General features: G+C 39.4%; 1 protein-coding gene across 1 annotated transcript in view; it reads right to left on the bottom strand.

Moving 5' to 3' along the window:
- ets1 (v-ets avian erythroblastosis virus E26 oncogene homolog 1) overlaps positions 1 to 27,075 on the bottom strand; it is a 135,698-nt gene that overhangs the window by 13,339 nt on the left and 95,284 nt on the right. Inside the window, exons 4-8 of the mRNA XM_062060505.1 lie at positions 11,107 to 11,226; positions 10,362 to 10,562; positions 9,995 to 10,072; positions 7,475 to 7,720; positions 3,636 to 3,899 (exon numbers count right to left, since the gene is read on the bottom strand). Coding sequence (XP_061916489.1) covers positions 3,636 to 3,899; positions 7,475 to 7,720; positions 9,995 to 10,072; positions 10,362 to 10,562; positions 11,107 to 11,226 — 909 coding nt within the window. The remainder of the gene's footprint in view (positions 1 to 3,635; positions 3,900 to 7,474; positions 7,721 to 9,994; positions 10,073 to 10,361; positions 10,563 to 11,106; positions 11,227 to 27,075) is intronic.

Consider the following 27,075-nt stretch of genomic DNA (forward strand, 5'->3'; position numbering starts at 1 on the left):
TTTTTAACAATAAAAATCATAATACTATATATATATACATACTTTTTTTATATATATATATATATATATATATATATATATATATATATATATATATATATATATATATATATATATATATATATATATATATATATATATATATATATATATATATATATATATATATGTCTTAATTAGATTATCCAAAAATAAAATAAAATAAAATAAAATAGTGCTCGATACCGTGGTAGAGCGTAATATGTATGTGTGGGAAAAAATCACAAGACTATTTCATTTCTACAGGCCTGTTTCATGAGGGTTTCCTCAATCAAATCTCCTGATGATTGAGGAAACCCTCATGAAACAGGCCTGTAGAGATGAAATAGTCTTGTGATTTTTTCCCACACATACATACATACAGGTACATACATACATATATATATATATATATATATATATATATATATATAAATATATATATATATATATATATATATATATACAATATGGCCTCAAATGTATGTTGTGATATATACTGTATTACAGCCTCCTGCAATAACAAGATACATCACAATGTATTATTTGGCATATAAATGACAATAAACCCATTTCAAAATAGGTTACCTGGCTGACGTATGCAGTAACATTTTGTGTCATTTCCAGCAGGATTATTTTGTCAAAACTATTATTAATCTCTTTACGAATTAACTGTTAATCTCTCATTACTTTCCTTTGTAACATGGTTCTATGTACACTTCTGTTCTTTGGCTACTTTACTTTAGTTTTGGGTATGTATCCAATACCAAGTATTACAGAGGCAGTACTGGCCATACCAATACTGATACTTGAAATGTTCAACATCATTGAATGATTAAATTATTGATCACAATTGTTATTAAAAAAAAAAAACACTATAGCAGTGTAACAATATTAATTAAATATTTATATAATTTCCTTTTTTTAAATACAATATTTTATGCAACATAACTAAACATAAACAAAACTTTTTATTGGCGCTGATTTAAATCATTAGTTTTTTGCCGTTAAAGCAAGGAACTTATTTCTTGAGTTTGCAAACAATAACACAAAATATTGATCTAATTACTGAAAAATCGACCATATACTGATACTATACTTGATATGGTTACTGTCTACATTTGTATCGATCTATAGACTTAGACAAACTTTATTAATCCACAAAGGAATTGTTCCACACGGTAGCTCAGTTACAAAAGATGAAAAGGATAGTGCACACAAGGGCACAAAAATAAGGCGAAAACAAAAGGTATAAAGTAGACTAAAAATGTACCAGAGTAGCAATATAACATATATGTAATATTTACATGCAATATAACTAGAGATCGGCCGATAAATGCTTTAAAATGTAATATCGGAAATTATCGGTATCTTTTTTATTATCGGTATAATTTTTTTGTTGTTGTTTTTTTAATTAAATCAACATAAAAACCCAAGATACACTTAATTAGTGCACCAACCCAAAAAACCTCCCTCCCCCATTTACACTCATTCACACAAAAGGGTTGTTTCTTTCTGTTATTAATATTCTGGTTCCTACATTATATATCAATATATATCAATACAGTCTGCAAGGGATACACATGATTGTGCGTGCTGCTGGTCCACTAATAGTACTAACCTTTAACAGTTAATTTTACTCATTTTCATTAATTACTAGTTTCTATGTAAATGTTTTTATATTGTTTTACTTTTTTTTTATTCAAGAAAATGTTTTTAATTTATTTATCTTATTTTATTTTATTTTTTTAAAAAGGACCTTATCTTCACCATACCTGGTTGTCCAAATTAGGCATAATAATGTGTTAATTCCACGACTGTATATATCGGTATCGGTTGATATCGGTATCGGTAATTAAAGAGTTGGACAATATCGGAATATCGGATATCGGCAAAAAGCCATTATCGGACATCCCTAAATATAACATGTGCAATATTTACATATAATATATACTGATATATTATATTATATTTGTATATAATATATACAATATATAAAAAATCCCAATTACCATGTACAATATTACAGTATATGTAACAGCTGCAGCAAAAAAGGGAAGCATAAAATAGAGAGTAGATCCAGCAGAGAATATACATTATAAACAAAGAGAGGTAGGTAATGGATATCTATTGCTGTACGGTGAGTGATTATACAGCTGGATGGAGTGCAGAATGAAGGAGTTCTTGAATTGAACACTGTGGGAACGATTCCACTATCCACCTCTATTTACATTCAAGAGCTGTAGCTTAGCAGTAGCATCGTAGGACGTGGCCATCTGACTTCCACTGTCAGATTTGCGGCAAACAGCAAGAATGTGTCATCAACATGCATTATCCCCATTAAAAGCTCTACCGTCAGGCAAATATATATCATTTACATTGTAAATATATCGCACAACCCTAGAACAGTGTTTTTCAACCACTGTGCCGTGAGATACAGTCTGGTGTGCCGTGGGAGATTATGTAATTTCACCTAGTTGGGTTAAAAATATTTTTTTGCAAACCGGTAATCATAATCCGCAAATAATAAGCCGTTGTTGAGTGTCTGTGCTGTCTAGAGCTCGGCAGAGTAACTGTGTAATACTCTAGTAGGGGGCAGCAGGTAGCTAATTGCTTTGTAGATGTCAGGAACATGGTTTGTTGTGATCACAATATGCAGACGACAGCGGGAGGCAGCGTGCAAGTAAAAAGGTATCTAATGCTAAAACAAAAAATAAACAAAAGGAGAGTGCCCCTAAGAAAAGGTATTGAAGCTTAGGGATGGCTATGCAGAACGAAACTAAAACTAAACTGGCTACAAAGTAAACAAAAATGGAATGCTGGACGACAGCAAAGACTTACAGCGTGTGGAGCAGACGGCGTCCACAAAGTACATCCGAACATGACATGACAATCAACAATGTCCACATAAAGAAGGATAGCGTCCGCACAACAGAATAGTCTTGATTGCTAAAACAAAGTAGATGCGGGGAATAGCTTTCAAGGAAGACATGAAACTGCTACAGGAAAATACCAACCAAAGAGGAAAAGCCACCAAAATAGGAGCGCAAGACAAGAACTAAAACACTACACAGGAAAACAGCAAAAAAACTCCAAATAAGTCACGGCGTGATGTGACAGGTGGTGACAGTACAGCTACTTTGAGACAAGAGCTCAATTATAATGCTTGGTTATGGTTTAAAGTCATATCCAACAATTGCGAGAACGACTTTTTAATTGTCAATATCGGCTGCTAAGTTTAATTTTTTTATGCTTTCTGCTGGTGGTGTGCCTCCGCATTTTTTCAATGAAAAAAATGTGCCTTGGCTCAAAAAAGGTTGAAAAACCCTGCCCTAGAAAAAAGGTATAATATTGCGCAAAAAGTCTTGTAATATTGATTTTAAAAGTTGCAGATTTACAAGAGTAAGACGATAAAAAAGGTACTTTAATGAATGAATAATGAAACAAAAGTCTTGTAATTTTACAAGAATAAATATAGAAAAAAAGTTGTACTTTTACCAGAATAGAGTTGTCACAATGTGATGTTCTCATCATACTTTTGAAGGATTATGCTTGCCTTGTTTTAGGGGGATTGTTAAGTGTGAAGTCCAACAGTTAATTGTTATCTTTAAACATCTCACCTGTGTATCCCGCCAGCGCCGCTGCGGGGATGACGGGTTTGTCCTTGCTGAGGTCCGAGCGCTCCCTCACGTAGTCCTTAAAGGTGCCCTTGGGCTTGTGGCCGTGCAGCGCCGTGGGGTAGTCCTCCGAGTCGAAGCTGTCGTACGACGGTACTCGCTGGAGGCTGCTGAACGACGACTGGCTGCTCCACGACTGCGTCAGCCGGTCGCAGCTCTCAAAGCTCTCGATGCTCTCGAAAGAATCCTGGCCCCCGAGTTTACCTGCGTGAAAATGACAGGGAGGAATTAAAACCTGGCGTTTTCTTTAAGGATCACTGGCATGGAAATAGGAGTCCGAAACTTTCATTGATAGATTATCCCGTTGGTGTTTAATTTTCCCAAAACTTAAATCAATGTAGTCAAATGTCCCAAATACACATGCTAAGCAAAGCTACCGTTAATTCCAGACTATAAGCAACTACTCTTTTCCTACATTTTAAAGACAGTGGCTTATAAAATGGTGTGGCTAATTAACCCTTGTGTAATGTTCATTATGTTGTTACTCAGCCAGTGTTTGTGGGTATGATAGACCTCTTGCATTTTGTGGCTTTTAATGCCTCACAATCAAACACTTTTATGTTAAAATACTGAACAGATGTTTACCTTATCCCAATAAACATCTGTTCAGTATTTTAACATAAAAGTGTTTGCAAAGGTTGCAACATTGTTTGTCAACACTGTTTGCTCTCATTTTCTCGCACATTTGACCCTCTGATGTTCTATGTACCTACACTCTGTCCTCCTCCTGTCTAGGCCTGCTGTGCGTGTGTGTGTGTGTGGTACACAGAACATCAATTTCCACACTTCTATTAGCCCCGGGTCCAGTGGACCCAGACATCTTATATGTAATAGAAATGTGTAGGGGGGGTGTATGGTGTGTGGTCATTAAATATGTATTCTGATATTTGTTCTTCACAGAAAATGAGCCAAAGTCAGTCAGTCTCAGTTTTAAAAATTAATTAATTGTATAATTTTTATTTTAATAAAAAATGAAAACGGGTCCCACAGACCCGAACACCACACTGATGGCCATTATTAAAATATATATATACATTATTTTTTTAAAGAAGCAAAGAGATTGAATATGGTGCCAGCTTTTGGACGAGTTCGCTCACTGCAGGTGCTGCATTGCCCTTCTGTTTAGACCAAGAGTGAGCAAACTACGGCCTGAGGTCCATTGGTCCCTTTAATCCGGCCCGCCAAATATTAGAATTGACCAAAGATCAGTTTTGAGAATTACCACAACAAAACTGATACCAAACTTTGACCCACTGGCAAAAAAGGGTAATTAGCAACACTGCTCCCACTAAAAGAAGGATTAACTACAGTTAACCCTTTAATACCATTTGTTATGTGTCTTTGATGTTCTGCTATGATATTGTTGAAAATAGATGTATTATTATTAAAATACCCCATGTTTGAGAAGCCTACTCTTAGTTGCAACAGATATGATATGCTTTGAAATGCATCATGTGCTCGCTCGGCCCGTCTGTCAAATTTCAAAAGCCAATGCGGCCCCTGAGCCAAAAAGTTTGCCCACCCCTGGTTTGTACTGAGCTATGACCAAAAGTACAATTGCCGTTTGGTCTTCTAGCCATCCATAGCGTTTCTCCTTGTATGGATTCTTCATGTATCACTCCAAGCAACGTTTGGAAGTTTTACAATATAACAAACTATTCATACTTACTAAACCGTCCCCTACAATCCTACAGTTGTTTCTACAATCCTACAGTTGTTTCTACAATCCTACAGTTGTTTCTACAATCTTAGAGTTGCTTCTACAATCCTACAGTTGTTTCTACAATACTACAGTTGTTTCTACAATCCTACAGTTGTTTCTACAATCCTACAGTTGTTTCTACAATCCTACAGTTGTTTCTACAATCCTACAGTTGTTACTACAATCCTACAGTTGGTCTTTTCACTTGAACAACCAATTGGACTGGATTCTCAGTGAGAAAATCACACTGGCTATTTTTAGCCACGGCAAAGATAAGGGTCTTTCATTGGCCAGACATTAACAAATGACGGTTAATGCAGCACCTCCATTGATGCTCAGATCTTCAGACAACCCCCAAATCAGAGCCATATGTGGGATATCAGTCGTGACCACAAACAAATACTTTCCCACAAGAGCACAGAGCAGGGCTGAGAATTTGAATGGAACTGGTGTGCGACACTGAAGAAATGTTTGTAAAGTACACATAATATTCATCTGTGGAGGGAGAGAATGTGTGGTGGATGTTGGCATCACTGCTAATTGGACAGTACATGGGAAGCCTGAAAAACTATGAAAATGCTAACCAAAAAAATGAGACTTTTTTTTTTTTTCCACTACCTCAAATGGGAGAGGTAGTGGACAAAAACAAGGCCAATGTTTAATGACCAATTAAAGCTATGTAATTATTTGGGGGCAATCCATTTACCATTTACTTACCATAAGACTATTTAAACATGCCCTCTAAATGTTCACAAAAATGGGGAGTACAAATATACTGCAAAATTGTAATGTTTTTATTTTTAGGATTTTGTTTTGTTTCGATTCATGAAAATAGTAAAATACAAGATTCCCTTCCACCCCCTTTTTTATGTAGGTATTGTATGATACATTTATGAATGTAATATAGATAATAAAGACTATGTTTTTTAATTAAAATATGTTTTATGAACACATTTGTATATATTTAGTAATGCACTTATTTTTAATAGCTTTTTTTTTTCTTCAATCCGATATGATACAGATAACTTACTGATTCTTAATACTTATTTATAGCTTCTTTTTTTCCTCATTTAGACAATCTAAACATGTCCTCTCAATATTTACAAAAATGGGGGGAACAAATCTAGATCTTCACGCTGCAAAAACGTTATGTTTTTATTTTTGGGAATTTTTTTTTGTTTTGTTCATAAAATAGTAAAATACAAGATTCCCTCCCACCCCCTTTTTACTTTTATAATATATTGTATAAATGATCCAAAAAAAAACATCATATACAATATTTTCAAATTAAAATAAATAAATACAAATTCTATATGAACACATGTATATATTGAGTAATACACTTTTTTTTGTTTTTATTAATCCGATGTGATACAGATAACTTACTGCTTCTTAATTACAAACTAATAACTTATTCATAGCTTTTTTAAATTTTTAGATTGAACTGTAGTTTGCGCACACCTATCTTCGTGGCAGCTTCTACGGCAGCGCAGGATTTAAAAAATGTGTTGTAGCGATGCTGCCGTTTCAGTAAACTGATAAGGTTTGATATGTTCCAGTTAGATGTTATATACTGTCCACATTGCACGTGAGAAGTCAGTGGAAAAAGTCCCACACGATCGATGCCATGTTCGTTTACGATAGTCCGTTTACAGCACGGCACAGGTAGCGGAAAATGAGCGCTTGATTTGCTCGCCCTAACCCACTTACAGCACAGTACGCGTAATCTGACCTCATTGGAGCGCGTTTAAAAAAAAAAGATCAGAGCCATTTTTTTATGTCATGGGATTTTTCCATATGATGTCATAATTCCTAATTGTTAAATTCAGCTAAAAAATATAAATATAATTAGAGGCAACAAACACAAGTAGTGGTGTGCACAGAAAAACTAACAAAAAAAAGTTTCTCTTGCCTCCACCTCAAATAGAGTGTGGGAGGTAGATCTGCTGTGACCACAAACCAACCAACTTCTTTCTGGTGGCATCAGCACAATAACATGCAGCGACACACGACAGCACACCATACAAACAGAATAAAAGACTATTCTGTACTTCGTTCTGTGTTTGATGCCCCTCACCTCTGCTCAGGCGTCCCACACACATGTTGTCAGGGGACACCACCTCCTGCTTGATGGAAAAGTAGTCTCCCGGCAGGGGGTTGAGAGGCGTGTCCCGCAGGATGACGGCCGGGTACTCGCTCTCGTATTTGAGCGTCAGCAACTCCTCCGAGCTGATGGGGTGGAGAGTCTGGTAGGACTCGGTGATGAAGCTGGGCTCAGAGTATTCGGAGGGGGGGACGCACTGGGCGTGCTCGACGCCATAGCCTGGAGACAGTGGAGGGAAAGCAGAGCAGGAAAGAGAGGAGCAAGATCAATCTTTGTGAGCGAGCAGAATGACCATCCCTCATGTGAAGACTAAAACAATTGTGGCAGATGACGCCAAGCTTTCACTGATAAGCAAGCGTGGAGAATCACTAGGACGCAGCCGAACAAACATGCGCCGACGTGGCCTCCCATCATCTTGGCTTGACAAAGAGTAGCTATCCAAAAGGATTCATGAAATTGTCAGGTAGTATTCAAAAGATCAAGCCTGTAGTGAAAAATCAGAACATCCCAAATGATATTGGGTTGCCCTCAAATACTTTGGAAGAAACACTAGCATACATGAAATACATACAGTATATCCTCAGATTTATGGCTAATTAGTTGTGAAGTCGCGCCCATTTTGGTCGATCACAAATCAAAGGTGTGTACCAAGATGTGTGCTACGTCAGTGAAGTCCCCTGAAGTTGGGAAATGTCAAATCATTTAAACTTGACATGGTGCCACCGTGTGGTAGTGATTGGTGAAATGATACTGAAGCGATACAGTGTGACACTTTAAGTGAAACAAAAACACGTCTGATACAGCTGCTGTGTCGCTTGACTGTGAAACACCAAACTGTTTCTTTCGGCTCTCAAGTGACAGCCCGTATTAAATGAAGTCGGGGGAGTAACGCCCTGCGTTTGACATCGCTTTTCGTCTTCATCATCCTTCTAAACGAAACTCAAGAAAAGGAAAACATTCCAAAGCGTGGGGTAATTTTGATCTTGTAGCACCAACAAATATTCCTGTTCACTATTGGCTCATTGACCAGAGTTTCATATTCCATTTTGCGCAGCTATTTGTCAAAAAAATAAATATACAGTGCAGGCCAAAAGTTTGGACACACCTTCTCCTCATTCAATGTGTTTTCTTTATTTTCATGACTATTTACATTGTAGATTGTCACTGAAGGCATCAAAACTATGAATGAACACATGTGGAGTTATGTACTTAACAAAAAAAGGTGAAGTAACTGAAAACATGTTTAATATTCCGGTTTCTTCAAAATAGCCACCCTTTGCTCTAATTACTGCTTTGCACACTCCTGGCATTCTCTTGATGAGCTTCAAGCACACCTGTGAAGTGAAAACCATTTCCTCTTGAAGCTCATCAAGAGAATGCCAAGAGTGCGAAAAAGTAATCAGAGCAAAGGGTGGCTATTTTGAAGAAACTAGAATATAAAACATGTTTTCAGTTATTTCACCTTTTTTTGTTAAGTACATAACTCCACATGTGTTCATTCATAGTTTCGATGCCTTCAGTGACAATCTACAATGTAAATAGTCATGAAAATAAAGAAAACGCATCGAATGAGAAGATGTGTCCAAACCTTTGGCCTGCACTGTATATATATATATTTAGCAAAGATACATATATATATATATATATATATATATACCGTATTTTTTGACTATAAGTTGCAGTTTTTAAGGTGCGACTTATACTCAGGAGCGACTTATGTGTGAAATTATTAACACATTACCGTAAAATATCAAATAATATTATTTAGCTCATTCATGTAAGAGACTAGACGTATAAGATTTCATGGGATTTAGCGATTAGGAGTGACAGATTGTTTGGTAAAAGTATAGCATGTTCTATATGTTATAGTTATTTGAATGCCTCTTACCATAATATCTTACGTTAACATACCAGGCACGTTCTCAGTTAGTTATTTATGGGTCATATAACGTACACTTATTCAGCCTGTTGTTCACTATTCTTTATTTATTTTAAATTGCCTTTCAAATGGCTATTCTTGGTGTTGGGTTTTATCAAATACATTTCCCCAAAAAATGTGACTAATACTCCAGTGCGACTTATATATGTTGTTTTCCTTCTTTATTATGCATTTTCGGCCAGTGCGACTTATACTCCGAAAAATATGGTATATATATATATATATATATATATATATATATATTTTTTTTTTTTTTTTTGGCACATATTAATTTCATTTCCAGGTTGAATGTAATGACTTTTTTATTCCAACAGATGACCATTATGAAACACTAACAAAGCATCAGTGTTGTGTCAAGACAGCTAGTGAGTGTGCAACACACTCACTGAGGCATCCTTCACCCGTCGCTACCGTGTGGTGTATTTGGCAGAAAATGAATAGCACAAGCATTGCTGACTGTAGCGAATTATAACCCCCAAGGTTTAAATGTCCTGTTCTATTGTGAGCATGTATCCTCTAATATTACAATATTATGTTTGTAAGCAAGTACTTACTGACAAAGTAGTCTGAGGTATAACGGGATTCCTGGAAGTTGGAGGTCAGTCCGTTGTTGGGGTAATGCTTTGTATCCTCTTTATGAAAAATAGATAGAGAATGAGCGTCAGTGACCTCCACATTGATTTTATGTATCACATAACTGCATGCAGCATCGTAAAAGATTAATGACATGAGCGAACACGCGCCTTCCTGTTCGTCTCTTCTTACTACAGCAAATGCAGACGAAAGGAATACAAGCAAAGATCGCATATCTTGGAGGTTTCGAACATTTACAGTTTGAGCTCACAGCACCGCCTTCTCATTCAATAACATGTCTTCCTATTTTTCACGGTAAAAAGTCCCCAAATGCCATTGCGGTCTAACCTTTTTGAAGCATTTCCAAATGCTCCCAAAGGATGTCGCCCACAAAGTCGGGCGCCAAGTCCAGGAAGCGCTCCTTGCCCATGGCGCACAGGCTCCCGCCGTTCATGCAGAATTTGTCAAAGTCCACGTTCTTCAGGCTGAACTCGTTCACGGTCCATGTTAGCCACGCCGCCACGTGGTTTTCGCTCCACTGTCTGGGGTCTGCAGAGGATCAGAGGGGGTGATCGTTTATTTAGTACGTATCCTTTCGCCTAAATCAGTGGTTCCCAGACTTTTTTCACCAAGTACCCCCATAAAGACCAACAATAAAAATACAGTAGCGTAATAGGGCTAAGTATTCATTAAAAACAAGACATAGGTTTGATTTAACAAATAATTAATATTAGTTTGAACATTAACACTGTGTTTGAATACAGGAAAATAAAAGACTGATTCTTTGGCGTACCACAGTTTGAGAATCCCTGGTCTAAGTGATACTTTTAGGTATACCTGCTCACAGCAAATCAGTTGGACTCTAACAATGAGGCGTACGTGGATATAAACAAGCAAGATGAGACATGCTTGCACAACGACAAACACACAATGTCCTGCTGTTACACAACAGGCCCTGCAGTTGGCCTCAATTAGGAAGCCACCTAACGACTTCTGTGTCTACATTGGAACACGTGAAGGTCATCTTTTGCATAAGCAACGCATTAAAACTAAAAGTAGCTAACAAATGTACAAGCAAGATTTACAACTGTACCTTTGGGGATGCCCAGCCGCTGCTGTTCTTTGGTGAAGCCGCTGAACGTGGCCTTCAGAGCTTGGGACATCATCTCTTTGCTCCCGGGAGTTAGCAAGGGGATATCGCCACACTCCGGATCTGCAAGTCACAAATACAGATATCGATATTAGATATCAGTCTATAAGACAGACACACACACGAAAACAACAAAGCATCATAAATGCTTTAATATTTGTGTTTACTTCCCTAAACCGCAAAGAGGATGGAGTGTTAATTGGAAGTAGGCAACGATTGTTATTCATTTTTAAACTTCATGAATGCATAAAATGTTGTAATAGCGCTAAAGTGCAAACAGCTGAGCCAGCATTAAAATAGCTGGTAAATTTACTGTAAAAAAACAGTACAGAAAATGTAATATGCATAACATCGCCATCGTGTAACAACAACATCAGGAAGTTGCCTACAGCCACATATATTAATGCAATAATCGGAATATGTATGGTAAGTTTCATCATTGCATCTGGTTTGTTATTAATTGTACTGAGAATAATTATTTTAAACTGTTTTGGAGGCCACATTTTGCAGAAAGCTAAGGACCGGGAGGAAGGACATCTCCTTTCACTACTAGTCTTGTTTTGTATATCCACGTAGACCTTTGATTGTGGTCTATTTATATTGTCGTAGTTACATGAGAGTTCTGCAAAAAAGATAGCCAAAGATCATCTCTATAACAGCACTCTAGTTTTTACAAATCTGCCACAAAAATGTGAGTCTCAACATTTTTATGAACCGAACTCACAGGCCACCAGTTGACTAAAGTTAAAGTACCACTGATAGTCCAACTTATGGGTATCATCCAATGGCTACAGCACTGTATGTGGACTTTGATTTTAAAAAAAAAGCTCTATGGAGATGATGATTTCATTTTCCAGCATGATCTGGCACCTGCCCACAGTGCCAAAACCACCAGTAACTGGTGTACTGACTATGGCATTACTGTCCTCGTGTTGGCCTGCCAACTCCCCTGACCTGAACACCATAGAGAATTTCTGGGGTATTGTGAAGAAGAAGCTGAAAGACACCAGACCCAATAATGCAAATGAGTTAAAGGCAGCCATTGAAGCATCCTGGGCATCCATAACACCGCAGCAATGCCACAGGCTGATTGCCTCCATGCCACGCCGCATTGATGCAGTAATTTTGATTTTTGAGTTTTCTTAAGCTGTATGCCATAATCAGCTATATTAAAACAATAAAACTTGCAATATTTTAGTTAATGTGTAATGAATCCAGAATGTATGACAATTTTATGTTTTTAGTTGCATTACAGAAAATAAAGGACTTTATCACAATATTCTAATTTTCTGAGACAGTCCTGTACTTCTGCCCTTTAAATGAAGCTGCTAAAATACTGTAACTTGACCGTCCACTGATTTGGAACTCACATACCCTCTATATGAATTGTACTTGTATTTTAAATTGTTTATCATTATGTAATTTTAATATTGTTGTGTATTTTCAATCCTGTGTAATTTTATTGTGGATGTTAGATGCACCATAAAAGGACTACAGATGGAAATAAGCATGGTGCTAAATCTGGTGCAGCCATCTTAATGTAACTGCACATTGTCCTTCAAAAAAACAAATACAAACAAACAAACACACACACTAGGTGTGGTGAAATTAACCTCTGCATTTGACCCATTCCCTTATTCCACCCCCTGGGAGGTGAGGGGAGCAGTAAACAGCAGCGGTGGCCGCGCTCGGGAATCATTTTGGTGATTTAACCCCCAATTCCAAGCCTTGATTCTGAGTGCCAAGCAGGGAGGTAATGGGTCCCATTTTTATAGTCTTTGGTGTGACTCGGCCGGGGTTTGAACTCACAATCTACCGATCTCAGGGCAGACACTCTAACCGGAAGGCCACTGAGCAGGTTAGACTAGACCTAAAATGGAACCTTGAGGAACACCACTAGTATAACTAAATACGTTTAAACAATGAGGATTGACTGCATCTGAAGTAAACAAGCTACATCTCAGTTACAAAAAACACGTTATGAAAAAAACATTTGTAACTGCCAGAAAGTAAGGACAGTAATGTAATTAGCAAGTTTGGACCCCAGTGTTCTCTGTTTGCTAGCAAGGTTAAATGTCAATGCAGGGATCTGCCAATGGTGGTCCAAGTTCCACTGTACAACAGGAGCACTTTAGTGTTGTTAGACATTTTCTGCAAACATGTTTGTCTCCCAAGTTATGATCTGAACCCAGGCCGCCAGTTAAGTAGCCCTGGAATATTGCATGAATGTAGCTCAATTGTTTTCCTTCTTTAGGCCGTGAACAAGTCGAGACTGAATCAACCGTGTCGAGAAAAAAAACCTTGGAGATTGAATCGGCCATGTTAGGCTTGTATAGCAATAACTGTCACCTGGTCTCCATGAAAACGAACAGCAGACTTTTATTTGCTATTTTTCTACAGCACATTCCACCACAGAGCAGCAACGCCTGGTGCCCATCAGTGACACCCTGACCCCTCCTCAGCCCTCCTACCACGCTGCCCCCCCGACACAGTGGACCCACTGTCGCAACACCAAGCACGGGGTCAAACCCTGAGAGGGGTCAGGGGGTCAGGGGATGAGGTGGTGATGTCATCGAGGCTAGGGAGGTGGGCCGTCTTGCGGGTCTGGGTCGCGCACACTGGGCTCACTGTTCTCCGCTCACAGCCAGTGGGCACCCCCAGTGGGGAACAGGACTCCCTTTGATGCCTTTAAACAGAGCCTGATGACTCGCGCGGGTCTAATTAGATTGAGAAGACGAGAGAAGTGTGGGACACGATGAAGAAACAATGGGGAAGACCCCACCCCCAGACCAGCACCACCACTAGAACAGACCGCTCAAAACTAACTGGGCAAAGACCATTGACTCGCAAATAGCCACATGGAACTGTAGTCAATGCAATGACTGTTTTAAGTGTGCCCGTAGATACACTGTGTTCTATTAGTACCGCCAGTCAGACATCCACTGATAAGATGTGAGTATAAGCGTTAACGTTTAACTTGACCGGGTTCTTTGAAGATGCATCATCGGTTCACATGAGGCTTCTTGCATTGTTGCATTCCTAGTAAAAGCAATCATATGTAATCCACAGTACTTTAATGTAGAAGTGTTCACATTAGTGGTAGTGCTAAAGTCACTAAAAAGCAGGTATTTCCCAAATTTGTGAGATTGTTGTTTTCATTTGTAGCTAATATGAACAGGCAACCAAACATATTGTAAGGACCAAACTACCCCAGTCAACATGCTTAGTGCTGAGAAGTTTATTGTAAACAACATGAGTTTCATGCGCAAAGTTAAAGTACCACTGAAAGTCACACACACACTAAGTGTGGTGAAATTACCCTCTGCATTTGACCCATCCCCTTGTTTCATCCCCTGGGAGGTGAGGGGAGCAGTGAGCAGCAGCGGTGGCCGCCCTCGGGAATCATTTTGGTGATTTAACCCCCAATTTCAACCTTTGATGCTGAGTGCCAAGCAGGCACTCATGCCAAATGGGTCCCATTTTTATAGTCTTTGGTATGACTCGGCAGGGGTTTGAACTCACGACCTACCGATCTCAGGGCGGACACTCTAACCACAAGGCCACTGAGCAAGCATCATTTTAAAGCGCCTGGAGAGGTAGATAAAGCTGCTGGACGCTAAATGCAGCTAAAACCATATTGAGGAGTTAAAGAAATAGCCATGAATGTTATTTGACTCTGCACCTATTATGGACCGGAGTGGTTATATGCTTTTTGTAGACTAAATTCTTGCATTAATCTTGCATAAAAGTAAATGTTTGCAGTGCGGTAACTTATATCAGCCATGTTGTGAAGTTTTGATAAAGCTAGTTTTAGTGCTAACTAGAGATGTCCGACAATATCGGGCTGCCGTTATTATCGGCCGATACATGCTTTAAAATGTAATATCGGAAATTATCGATATCGGTTTCAAAAAGTAAAATGTATGACTTTTTAAAACGCCGGATGTAGGGAGAAGTACAGAGCACCAATAACACTTAAAGGCACTGCCTTTGTGTGCCGGTCCAATCACATAATAATAATAATAATAATAGCTGGGATTTATATAGCGCTTTTCTAAGTACCCAAAGTCGCTTTACATGTTTTTCTGAACCCATCAATCATTCACACCTGGTGGTGGTAAGCTACTTTCGTAGCCACAGCTGCCCTGGGGTAGACTGACGGAAGCGTGGCTGCAATTTGCGCCTACGGCCCCTCCGACCACCACCTTCATTCATCATTCATTTCACCGGTGTGAGCGGCACCGGGGGCAAGGGTGAAGTGTCCCGCAGCGATTTTTGGATGGTAAGAGGCGGGGAGCGAACCTGCAACCCTCAGGTTTCTGGCACGGTTGCTCTACCCACTACACCATGCCGTCCCACATAATATCTACGGCTTTTCACACACACGCACAAGTGAATGCCACCCATACTTGGTCAACAGCCATACAGGTCACACTGAGGGTGGCCGTACAAACAACTTTAACACTGTTACAAATATGCGCCACACTGTGAACCCACACCAAACAAGAATGACAAACACATTTCGGGAGAACATCCACACCGTAACACAACATAAACACAACACAACAAATACCCAGAACCCTTTGCAGCACTAACTCTTCCAGGACGCTACAATATACACCCCCCGCTACCCGCTACCCCCGCCCACCTCAACCTCCTCGTCCCAAATTCCAAGCTGCTGTTTTGAGGCATGTTAAAAAAAAATAATGCACTTTGTGACTTCAATGATAAATATGGCAGTGGCATGTTGGCATTTTTTTCCATAACTTGAGTTGATTTATTTTGGAAAACCTTGTTACATTGTTTAATGCATCCAGCCGGGCATCACATCAAAATTAGGCATAATAATGTGTTAATTCCACGACTGTATATATCGGTATCAGTTGATATCGGAATCGGTAATTAAGAGTTGGACAGTATCGGAATATCGGCAAAAAAGCCATTATCGGACATCTCTAGTGCTAACATGTCCTTGTAGGATCGCGGTCTGCTAGTCTAGACTGCACCACATGCTAAAATGATCATTTTAAGAACATAGTATATACTTATATGTCCAAGTGTTGTTGTAGGGGTACTGTTTCTTTAATTTAAAAAAAAGGAGGGAAAAAAGCCATCAAGCTGCACTATAAAGCCACATGTTCATGCATCTTCTGGTGGTTTTGTCTGTGAGCCCTGCACACTAAGCGGCGTACGCTTCATGCCTGTCGTGACCACTCACTGACGTCTGGACCTCGTCTGGAATTCCCAGCAGCTGTCCCTCCTTTTGCCCGTGTAACCGACGTCTGTCTGCGTATACTTGGGTCTCCCCATTGGCTTTTTTTTTGGTTTATCTATGTCCCTCTCCCTCTGACTGTAAAAAAGCGGTAGTTTTTCCCCACACTGTGTATATGCTTAGGTTATTTTGCACCAATATATCACTGGTAAACAACAGCAATGTTAACTACCATCGTAGGAAGACAGCACAGTATATCATTTGCTGTAAAAAGATAGAATAAACACTGGTTTTGCAGGATCATACAAGCTGACACATGCATTTCCTTTCCTCTCTTTCCATTTGGAGTTAAATAAAACTTGCTGGCTCACAATAAAAACATGCTTCCTTTTGAAAATATCTACATGTCGCAGATGCGACAGGGGGGCTCAGACAGTCTGCGCTTTGATGTGGAGCCCACAGGGCCAAATGTGGCCGCTGATTTAAGGTGGACTGTGCACGGTTTTGTCTGCACATTCGGACCGACTGTCGCTTTTATCAGCCCGACACCCCCAAATTGTAATTTGAAGTCCTGAACCCACTTTAGCCCTAAATCCTGCATCAAAGACTCTATAAGCTAGACAGTGCATACGAGTTGCCATTAAACACTGAAATAAATGTGAGCTAAGGAAGGGTGAGAGTTAAATGGGAAGTATTTATTGTGTTTCATTGAAATAAAGAGGATAAGCCCTCATTAGTCCAATGGTAAATAAAGTATCTTTAATAAAACCATTATTCATGTTAACATTGCTTCTTATGCTGAAATTTGCTTCAATATGCCGTACTTTTTTGCCTAGAGAGCGCACCAGTATGTTAGCCGCACCCACTCAATTTTAGAAGAAAAACAGATATTTGAAGTGAAGTGAAGTGAATTATATTTATATAGTGCTTTTCTCTAGTGACTCAAAGAGCTTTTACATAGTGAAACCCAATAACTAAGTTACATTTAAACCAGTGTGGGTGGCACTGGGAGCAGGTGGGTAAAGTGTCTTTACCAAGGACACAACGGCAGTGACTAGGAGGGCGGAAGCGGGGATCTAACCTGGAACCCTCGAGTTGCTGGCACGGCCATTCTACCAACCGAACTATACCGCCCCTATTTCCCTATATTAGCCGCACCGGACAATAAGCCACAGATGTATACATTGTGAAATTAAACATTTACACAGAAACATTTGGTAAATATTTATTTACATACCGTATTTTTCGGACTATAAGTCACAGTTTTTTTCATAGTTTGGCCGGGGGTGCGACTTATACTCAGGAGCGACTTATGTGTGAAATTATTAACACATTACCGTAAAATATCAAATAATATTATTTAGCTCAGTCACGTAAGAGACTAGACGTATAAGATTTCATCGGATTTAGCGATTAGGAGTGACAGATTGTTTGGTAAACGTATAGCATGTTCTATATGTTAGTTATTTGAATGACTCTTACCATAATATGTTACGTTAACATACCAGGCACGTTCTCAGTTGGTTATTTATGCGTCATATAACGTACACTTATTCAGCCTGTTGTTCACTATTCTTTATTTATTTAGTTTAAATTGCCTTTCAAATATCTATTCTTGGTGTCGGGTTTTATCAAATAAATTTCCCCAAAAAATGCGACTTATACTCCAGTGCGACTTATATATGTTTTTTTCCTTCTTTACTATACATTTTCGGCAGGTGCGACTTATATTCCGAAAAATACTGTACCTTAATTGTTACCAAACAGTGCTTGTAACACGGAAGTGAAATGGCTGATCAAACAAAACAGAAAAGTCATCGTCATGGACCTGCTAGCTGCGAAAGCTAGCTCTCCTATCAGCTAAATAAACTCATTAACTCGCTGTTGACGTTTGGGTGAATTTACTGTGGAATGTGTGAAACTGAAACAATACAAAAATAATGCCATTGTATGTTAATAATAATAACAGCCACTTGTTAACCTGTTAGCATATTATTTAATCATAACAGCGCTAACTTGATTACATTTACAATAACACGTACAAATATACATGAGTACACTATTATCAAGCATGTGATGGTTTAGTAAGAATGATTTGTTGTAGTTATATTGTAAAACTTACAAACGTTGCTTGGAATGAAGAAACATTGACAACTAGTAGATGGAACAGCCCTTATACTTCCGGTTCAAGGCACGGAAGAGAAGGACACTGTAGATGTTTAACTCGGGCACCTGCAGCGAGCAAGATGGCGCCATAGCAAAAACAATAACAAACCTTTTCTTCCTGTTGGTGTTTCTACTATATAAGTTTGTTTCATACAAAACATTATGGTCATTAGCGACGAAAAATCAATAGATTAGCCTTACCTTTGTATGGGCCGCAGGGTTCAAAGCTTGGGAAAAAAGTAGCGGCTTATAGTCCCGAAAATACAGTACAAACTTTTCTATTTGCGAACCCTGTTCAAAAACCAATTAAGTTTGTGAATCGAAGTTCCACTGTGATTCCGCTCGGGGCCACGGAGGAATGTGTTCAGGGTAACAATTAAGTCTGCGCTTATCCCAGCTGACTTTGTGGGAAAAGCAAGGCACACCCCCTATTTTTTCAATTCAACTAAATGATGATTAATTTCTGTGCTGCCTCATGGAAAATGGTAAATACCGGTCTAAACATGCAGCCGAATCACCCACCAATTTACTCCAAACCTTTAATGGTCTTACAAGCACATATTTGAGCAAGGTTGGTTAAAAAAAACAAAACATGGCCAAACATCTTTGCAGGGGCACTGACCTTTCCTCTAATGATTCTAAAACATCTGTGTCACATGTAAGTTAGCATGTATTGTAAACACAACCCCTATGTTATTTACACCCGTGAGAAATACATGCAGATAGTTCAACAGAAGGTTGTAGGACTCTGATGAAAGTGTTGCAATTACTTACAACAACAACAAAAATCACTTTAATTTCAAATTGTCTCCATTGATTTGTTAATCTTCTACAAATTGACCAACAGACGAGTGCGGAAAGACTAATGGTAGCAGCGCCATCATCTCTGCGAATGAGCCATATGAAAGTTATCTGCGCAGACCTAATGTGCATCCATTAGTGGGAAGAGGGAAAGAGCTAGCATCATGCGAGACTGTATCTGGTAAATGACGCCCTGATAGGATTTCACTGCCTGCGAGGCCCATTAGAAACACAATGGTCAGTATGTGCCGCCGGTTTGAGCATCCGCACCTTCTTGCTTTTCCGCATTAAAGCGTGGACAAAATGAGCACCGTCCACTTAGCTAACATTACATGGGAGTGGCTTCCACATTCGACCGTCAAAATAAAAGAATGGTCTCGAGTTTTTTTTTTACGGCTGCTATTCTGAGAAATGAGTCGGTAGTTTAGACTGGATGCGCAGCAAAAAGGTATTGATCAGCCACACCCATAGTGCTATATTATGAGTAATGGGCAGGCTGCTGACAGCGTGATGAGCTCCCACTGGGATGCTGCACCAGCCTTCCCATTGAAGTAACATTTCAGCTCTATTAAAGACGCTAAAACTGAAAAACAAACACGTGAACTGGACTAGCCTGTGCAGCAGAATCAGTTAGGCGTGGAAAATGAAATCCTTGCAAGCTTTGGGTCGACAAGAGCGGGACAGGGAGCATCCCGGCTAGGTGGGTGCTACAGTAAGTACGGCTGGAAGGATGAGTCACCGGTCTGTCTGTAAGACGATCCCATGAACGGGAGGTCTCACAAGGCTCCCTCTCAGTGCTATGACATCACTGCGGGACCAGCGCCATCTCCCAGAGCCTCCGGTGGAGACTCGCTTCATTCATAAAGCCGCCGACTGCCCGGCCTCCGCTCTCAGTGATGCAATGATACAAGCGTCGCATGCGACCCAACCGTGCAACACAAAGGGACAATGTGCTTTTTCTAGCTATAATTAGCCCTGCAGTTTATTCAGTGAGGGTCTGTGGGTGGGTGGGGAGGGAAAGAGGAAGCGATGCAAACAGGCCATCTTTGATTCTCTACGCTGGTGTATGTTGGAGTGTATAAGAGTCAATTTCCTGTGGCTAAGTTGCCACTTCCTGTGGGAAGTAGGGAGCCTTGTGGGTTCAGGTGAGGGTCAAGACACTCTAGATCCACTACTGAGGTGTTTTTGAATATCCCACGTGAGTATATCAGAGATGCCCTGACTTCAAGCTAACAGGACAATTGGCCTTTTAAAAGGCCACAGCCGACCAGAGGTGCTAGCTGAGACAGCCTTTGATGGAGATCCTATCAGGACCCCTGGGATCATAAACCTCCAGCGACATGAAGGGGGTCCATTCAGCACCGCGGGGTGATGGAGTGCCGGTTGAGGGCGGTAGTCTGGTTTTAAGAGAGCTGCTTGTTCGGACAGCTGTTTAGATTTTCAGCAAAGAGAAGGGCGACACTTGAACCGGTCCTAACGCAGGACAGTAGTTTACATACACATCATTTATTTCTACCGTTCTTTTTCCAGGATGAAATCATTGTACTTCAAGGATTTTTTTAAACTAAAATTGGGTGCGCAATTTGGCTCAAAGTACATACACAACCAGGCTCAAGTATAGTGAAGTGAATTATATTTATATAGCGCTTTTCTCTAGTGACTCAAAGCACTTTTACATAGTGAAACCCAATATCTAAGTTACATTGAAACCAGTGTGGGTGGCAGTGGGAGCAGGTGGGTAACGTGTCTTGCCCAAGGACACAACGGCAGTGACGAGGATGGCAGAAGCGGGGATCGAACCTGGAACCTACTCAGTGGCCTAGTGGTTAGAGTGTCCGCCTTGAGGTCGGTAGATTGTGAGTTCAAACCCCGGCCGAGTCATACCAAAGACTATAAAAATGGGACCCATTACCTTCCTGCTTGGCACTCAGCTTTAATGGTTGGAATTGGGGGTTAAATCACCAAAAATGATTCCCGGGCGCGGCACCGCTGCTGTCCACTGCTCCCCTCACCTCCCAGGGGGTGACCAAGGGGATGGGTCAAATGCAGAGCACAAATTTCACCACACCTAGTGTGTGTGTGACAATCATTGGTACTTTAACTTTAACTTAACCCTCAAGTTGCTGGCACAGCCACTCTACCGACCGAGCTATACCAACCGAGCTATAGACATGGAGTCACCTCAATCCTATAAACAAATGGTACTCAAGGTGTCTTTTAGCTAAAACTTATTTTTTGTATCTACCTACAACTGTCAGTTTCTATCAAAGGGTTTGTTTGACAGCACTAACTGGATCAACTTATCAGAACCATGGACCGTTCCAAGGCGGTCAGTGGAAATCTAAGGAGGAGAACTGTAGCATTTTTCAGCATAATACAAGATCATTCAGTAATTCAAACTTGCGTGCCCAATTCATCGTTATCTTTCAGATTTTGCAATATTAATTCATATGGAGTACCCCGCCCCAGTAGCCCACAGCAGTGTCGCTGTGACCATGCTAACTTTAGTTGTTGACAACGAGCCGTCCGGGGCAAAACAAAAGAAAGTGAGTGACTTCCTAGTATACGCCGCCTGGTTCAGTCTCTGCTTTTACTGTTCCGTCCGGGACTCAAACCCGGGTCGCCGGCATGAGACGAGCGTGCTAACTACCGAGCTACCAACCCCATAGCCAGCACTGCTCTTGAGGTTGTCAGGGAGTGAGGTTTACTAACGTACACATGGCCCAGCCAAACTGGCTTGCCAGCTTCAAGCGGCTTGTCCTCGAAGTGGACTACTATCTTTTCATAAATTAGCCATACTGGACTATAAACCACAGATGTATACTAGTACGTTGTGAAACGAGGTATTTACATAGAAATATTTTGTAAATGTTTATTTACATACCCAAACTGTTTGCAAACGGTGCATGTAACATGGCAGTAAAACAAACAAACGGTGCCTGTAACATGGCAGTAAAACGGCTGATCAAACAAAACAGAAAAGTAATTGATGTCTTTATTCATGCCTTATGAGATGAAGATTTTCTCCCTTTATAATAAGGTTCAAGATATTTATCAGGATTCTTCTTCCTTGTACTTTATAAACATTTTGAGTTTAAACAGTTCCTTGAAGTGGATCATTTTCAAACACTGTTTGATTTATTTGCTTAATTCACTCCATAATTTAGCCGTTAGCGAATAAAAATCCATAGATTAGCCGCATCTTTGTGTAAGCCGCAGGGTTCAAAGTTTGGGAACAAAGTAGCTTCTTACAGTCTGTAAAATACAGTATTATTGATTATATTTGCAACAAAGTTTGATAAGATCATTACTCAAGAAAGGTGGCAGCTGTACTCATGAGATATTTCTTGTTTACATCTTCATCAGCACTGTCGTCAAGTGCGCTAGATAAACCAAGCGCACACTTCCAGCCTGCGTTACATCCTGTCCGACAAAATAAGAGTCCCAGAAGAATTAGACTTAGACTTCCTTTTTATTGTCATTCAAATTTGAACTTTACAGCACAGATAAGAACGAAATTTCATTACATAAGCTCATGGTAGAGCAGGATTAAAAAGCAATAAGGTGCATATATAAATAAATAAATATATATAAATAATATATAAATATATATATAAAATAAATAAATATATATAAATATATATATTTATATAGAATTTCTTACATGTTTACTGTTATTACCTTTGCGCTTGAAGAAACAATATCTTAATGCGATTTCTAGTAATGAAATATTGAAATGCAGTTACACTGTCATTTTTTTTATTTATTAAAAAAATTTACTTTTGAGACACAAGCATGTTTAAACTGTCCAAAGTTCTTCATTGTGATGAGAAAAATATTTAAGTGTAGATCCCATCAAATTGAATCTATTCGAGATTAATCACTAAAGAACCTTATGAATCGTTTTAGGGAATTGGCCATGATACCCGGCCCTATGTATAGGACTCAAGATAAAAGTGACCTGCTCAGTGGCCTTGTGGTTAGAGTGTCCGCCCTGAGATCGGTAGGTCGTGAGTTCAAACCCCGGCCGAGTCATACCAAAGACTATAAACAAATGGGACCCATTACCTCTCTGCTTGGCACTCAGCATCAAAGGTTAGAATTGGGGGTTAAATCACCAAAAATGATTCCCGGGCGCAGCCCCCGCTGCTACTCACTGCTCCCCTCACCTCCCATGGGGTGATCAAGGGTGATGGGTCAAATGCAGAGAATAATTTCGCCACACCTAGTGTGTGTGTGACAATCATTGGTACTTTAACTTTAACTTTAAATACAGTCATGCTGAAGCAGTAAGTTTTATTCTTAGGCTAGCGGCCGCTGCTACCTTGTAGCTGCCCTGCTGAAGAACCGAGGCCATTCTCGCTGACATCTGTCTTTGGCAATGAAACCGGAGTGGTCCCGGATCATCGTCACCACCGCCGCAGACACGCCGGCTACTGACACAGACAATGAGTGAGACTAATACCCCACGGCTGGATCTTACTGTCCTTATATTTCCCCCGCATCAGTCTCTCAAATCATGTTAGTGATGATGTTGTAGTGCTGCTGTTTCTGATAAAGTCGAAGCAAGAGATGCTAAACCGTACTTTTTTCTTTGTGGTAAGTGGGGGAGAAAAACACTTTCAGCATGATTTGGATGTTTTTTCCCCCTTTGTTGTTGCTTGTGTAACTGCAGAACTACTTCAACGTGTGAATAGACCTGTGGTTTAGGTGTGCCTCCAGTTTCAGTATTGCTCTTTTCACAGTCCATCAGCATTCTTATATACTTCATTACTTCAATCACTGAGTGAAAGGAAACACATATGTACATTTGCACAATAATTACGACCTTATTTGTGAACATTTTCAAACAGGGCAAAATGGGCAATTTGCCAAAATAAAAAATAAAAAATCATATCCACATTTAGTTTTTTAATACAACTATTTTAACAACATTAACTCCAAGATGGCAAGTGCCTTGCCACCTACTAAGAAAGTAATATTAATACATATGTATAAAACATTTATATTATATTTGATAGTGTTTAGGGATGGGCGATATTGTCTAAAATTAATTTTATGATATATATATATATAAATATATAATTATAAAAATATAATTTAAATATACATATATATATATATTGCAGCTTCCTGCGATAACAATATATGTCACATATGTATTATTTGGCATGTAAATAATAAAACCATTTATAAAATGGGTAACAAAGGCTGTTAAAAATGTTGACACAACTTTTTAGGATCATTTAATAGTTGAATATGTTTTCACAATTATAATCAGACCAAAAAAAGTGTGGCAGTGTAACAATATCAATGAAATATTTAAATTATTCCCCACTATTGGCTATGTTTTATATCCTTTGGTTCATGCCCTTGAATTCTACCTGTGTCCAAGTACTTGTGCGTAAACTATTTTTTGGAAATAAAATTAAAAAAAAGGTTGACCCGATTTTGTACTTGATATTTGTATCAATCCGCCTACCTTTGTTTACATTCAAGAGCTCTAGTTTAGCAGTTAACATAGCTTATTGTATCCTATGGTGTGTACTTAAGCATGTTTATCTATTCCTCATCCTCCAGTGACAATGATATTTCTGATAAATGTAATTTATGTGCCGCTATAGAAGGTGAGAATTGCTGTTGAATGTTAGCTGCTCGCTCGCTAGCGAGGACCCTAAAGTGCAATGACGCAATTGTTCGCGTGTCGCTGTCAAATTTGCGGGACACAGCAAAATTGTGTCATTATCACGATACAACGATATGATATGTTTATGTTTAGACACTCAGTTAAATTGCTTATTTACTTTTTACTTAGTTACCTAAGCTGCATATTTACTGGTACATGTATGCGATTAATGAACTTAGTTAAACTTAAAGCAATGTTGTGATGGATGGATGGATGGATGGATGGATGGATGGATGGATGGATGGATGGATAGATGGATAGATGGATAGATGGATAGATGGATAGATGGATAGATGGATAGATAGATAGATAGATAGATAGATAGATAGATAGATAGATAGATAGATAGATAGATAGATAGATAGATAGATAGATAGATAGATAGATAGATAGTACTTAAAGGCCTACTGAAACCCACTACTACCGACCACGCAGTCTGATAGTTTATATATCAATGATGAAATCTTAACATTATAACACATGCCAATACGGCCGGGTTAACTTATAAAGTGACATTTTAAATTTGCCGCTAAACTTCCGGTTCGAAACGCCTCTGAGGATGACGTATGCGCGTGACGTAGCCCGGCGAACACGGGTATGCCTTCCACATTGAAGCCGATACGAAAAAGCTCTGTTTTAATTTCATAATTCCACAGTATTCTGGACATCTGTGTTCGTGAATCTGTTTCAATCATGTTCATTGCATTATGGAGAAGGAAGCCGAGCAAGCAAAGAAGAAAGTTGTCGGTGCGAAATGGACGTATTTTTCGAACGTAGTCAGCCACAACAGTACACAGCAGGCGCTTCTTTGTTTACATTCCCGAAAGATGCAGTCAAGATGGAAGAACTCGGATAACAGAGACTCTAACCAGGAGGACTTTTGATTTGGATACACAGACGCCTGTAGAGAACTGGGACAACACAGACTCTTACCAGGATTACTTTGATTTGGATGACAAAGACGCAGACGTGCTACTGTGAGTATGCAGCTTTGGCTTTTTTTTGCGTATGTACGTAACTTTTTTAAAATATATAAGCTTTATGAACCTTGGGTTAGGTGAACGGTCTTTTGGGCTGAGTGATTGTGTGTGTTGATCATGTGTTTGAATTGTATTGGCGTGTTCTATGGAGCTAGGAGCTAGCAGAGGAGCTAGGAGCTAGCATAACACGTACCGTACCATACGTGCGCGTCACGTACGTAACTTTTTAAAAATATATAAGCTTTATGAACCTTGGGTTAGGTGAACGGTCTTTTGGGCTGAGTGATTGTGTGTGTTGATCGGGTGTTTGAATTGTATTGGCGTGTTCTATGGAGCTAGGAGCTAGCAGAGGAGCTAGGAGCTAGCATAACAAACACGCAGGTGTTATTATGCAGGATTAATTTGTGGCATATTAAATATAAGCCTGGTTGTGTTGTGGCTAATAGAGTATATATATGTCTTGTGTTTATTTACTGTTGTAGTCATTCCCAGCTGAATATCAGGTACCGTGAGTATGCAGCCTTGGCTGCTAAACATTCGATAACTTGACCGTATGTGCGCGTCACGTACGTAACTTTTTAAAAATATATAAGCTTTATGAACCTTGGGTTAGGTAAACGGTCTTTTGGGCTGAGTGATTGTGTGTGTTGATCAGCTGTTTGAATTGTATTGGCGTGTTCTATGGAGCTAGGAGCTAGCAGAGGAGCTAGGAGCTAGCATAACAAACACGCAGGTGTTTTTATGCAGGATTAATTTGTGGCATATTAAATATAAGCCTGGTTGTGTTGTGGCTAATAGAGTATATATATGTCTTGTGTTTATTTACTGTTGTAGTCATTCCCAGCTGAATATCAGGTCACCCCCGGCTCTCACAGCATCTTCCCTATCTGAATAGCTTCAACTCCCCACTAGTCCTTCACTTGCACTTTACTCATCCACAAATCTTTCATCCTCGCTCAAATTAATGGGGAAATTGTCGCTTTCTCGGTCCGAATCTCTCTCACTTCATGCGGCCATCATTGTAAACAATAGGGAACTTTGCGTATATGTTCAACTGACTACGTCAC

Source organism: Entelurus aequoreus, linkage group LG10 (genome assembly GCF_033978785.1).
Source record: "Entelurus aequoreus isolate RoL-2023_Sb linkage group LG10, RoL_Eaeq_v1.1, whole genome shotgun sequence".
NCBI classification, from domain to species: Eukaryota; Metazoa; Chordata; class Actinopteri; order Syngnathiformes; family Syngnathidae; genus Entelurus; species Entelurus aequoreus.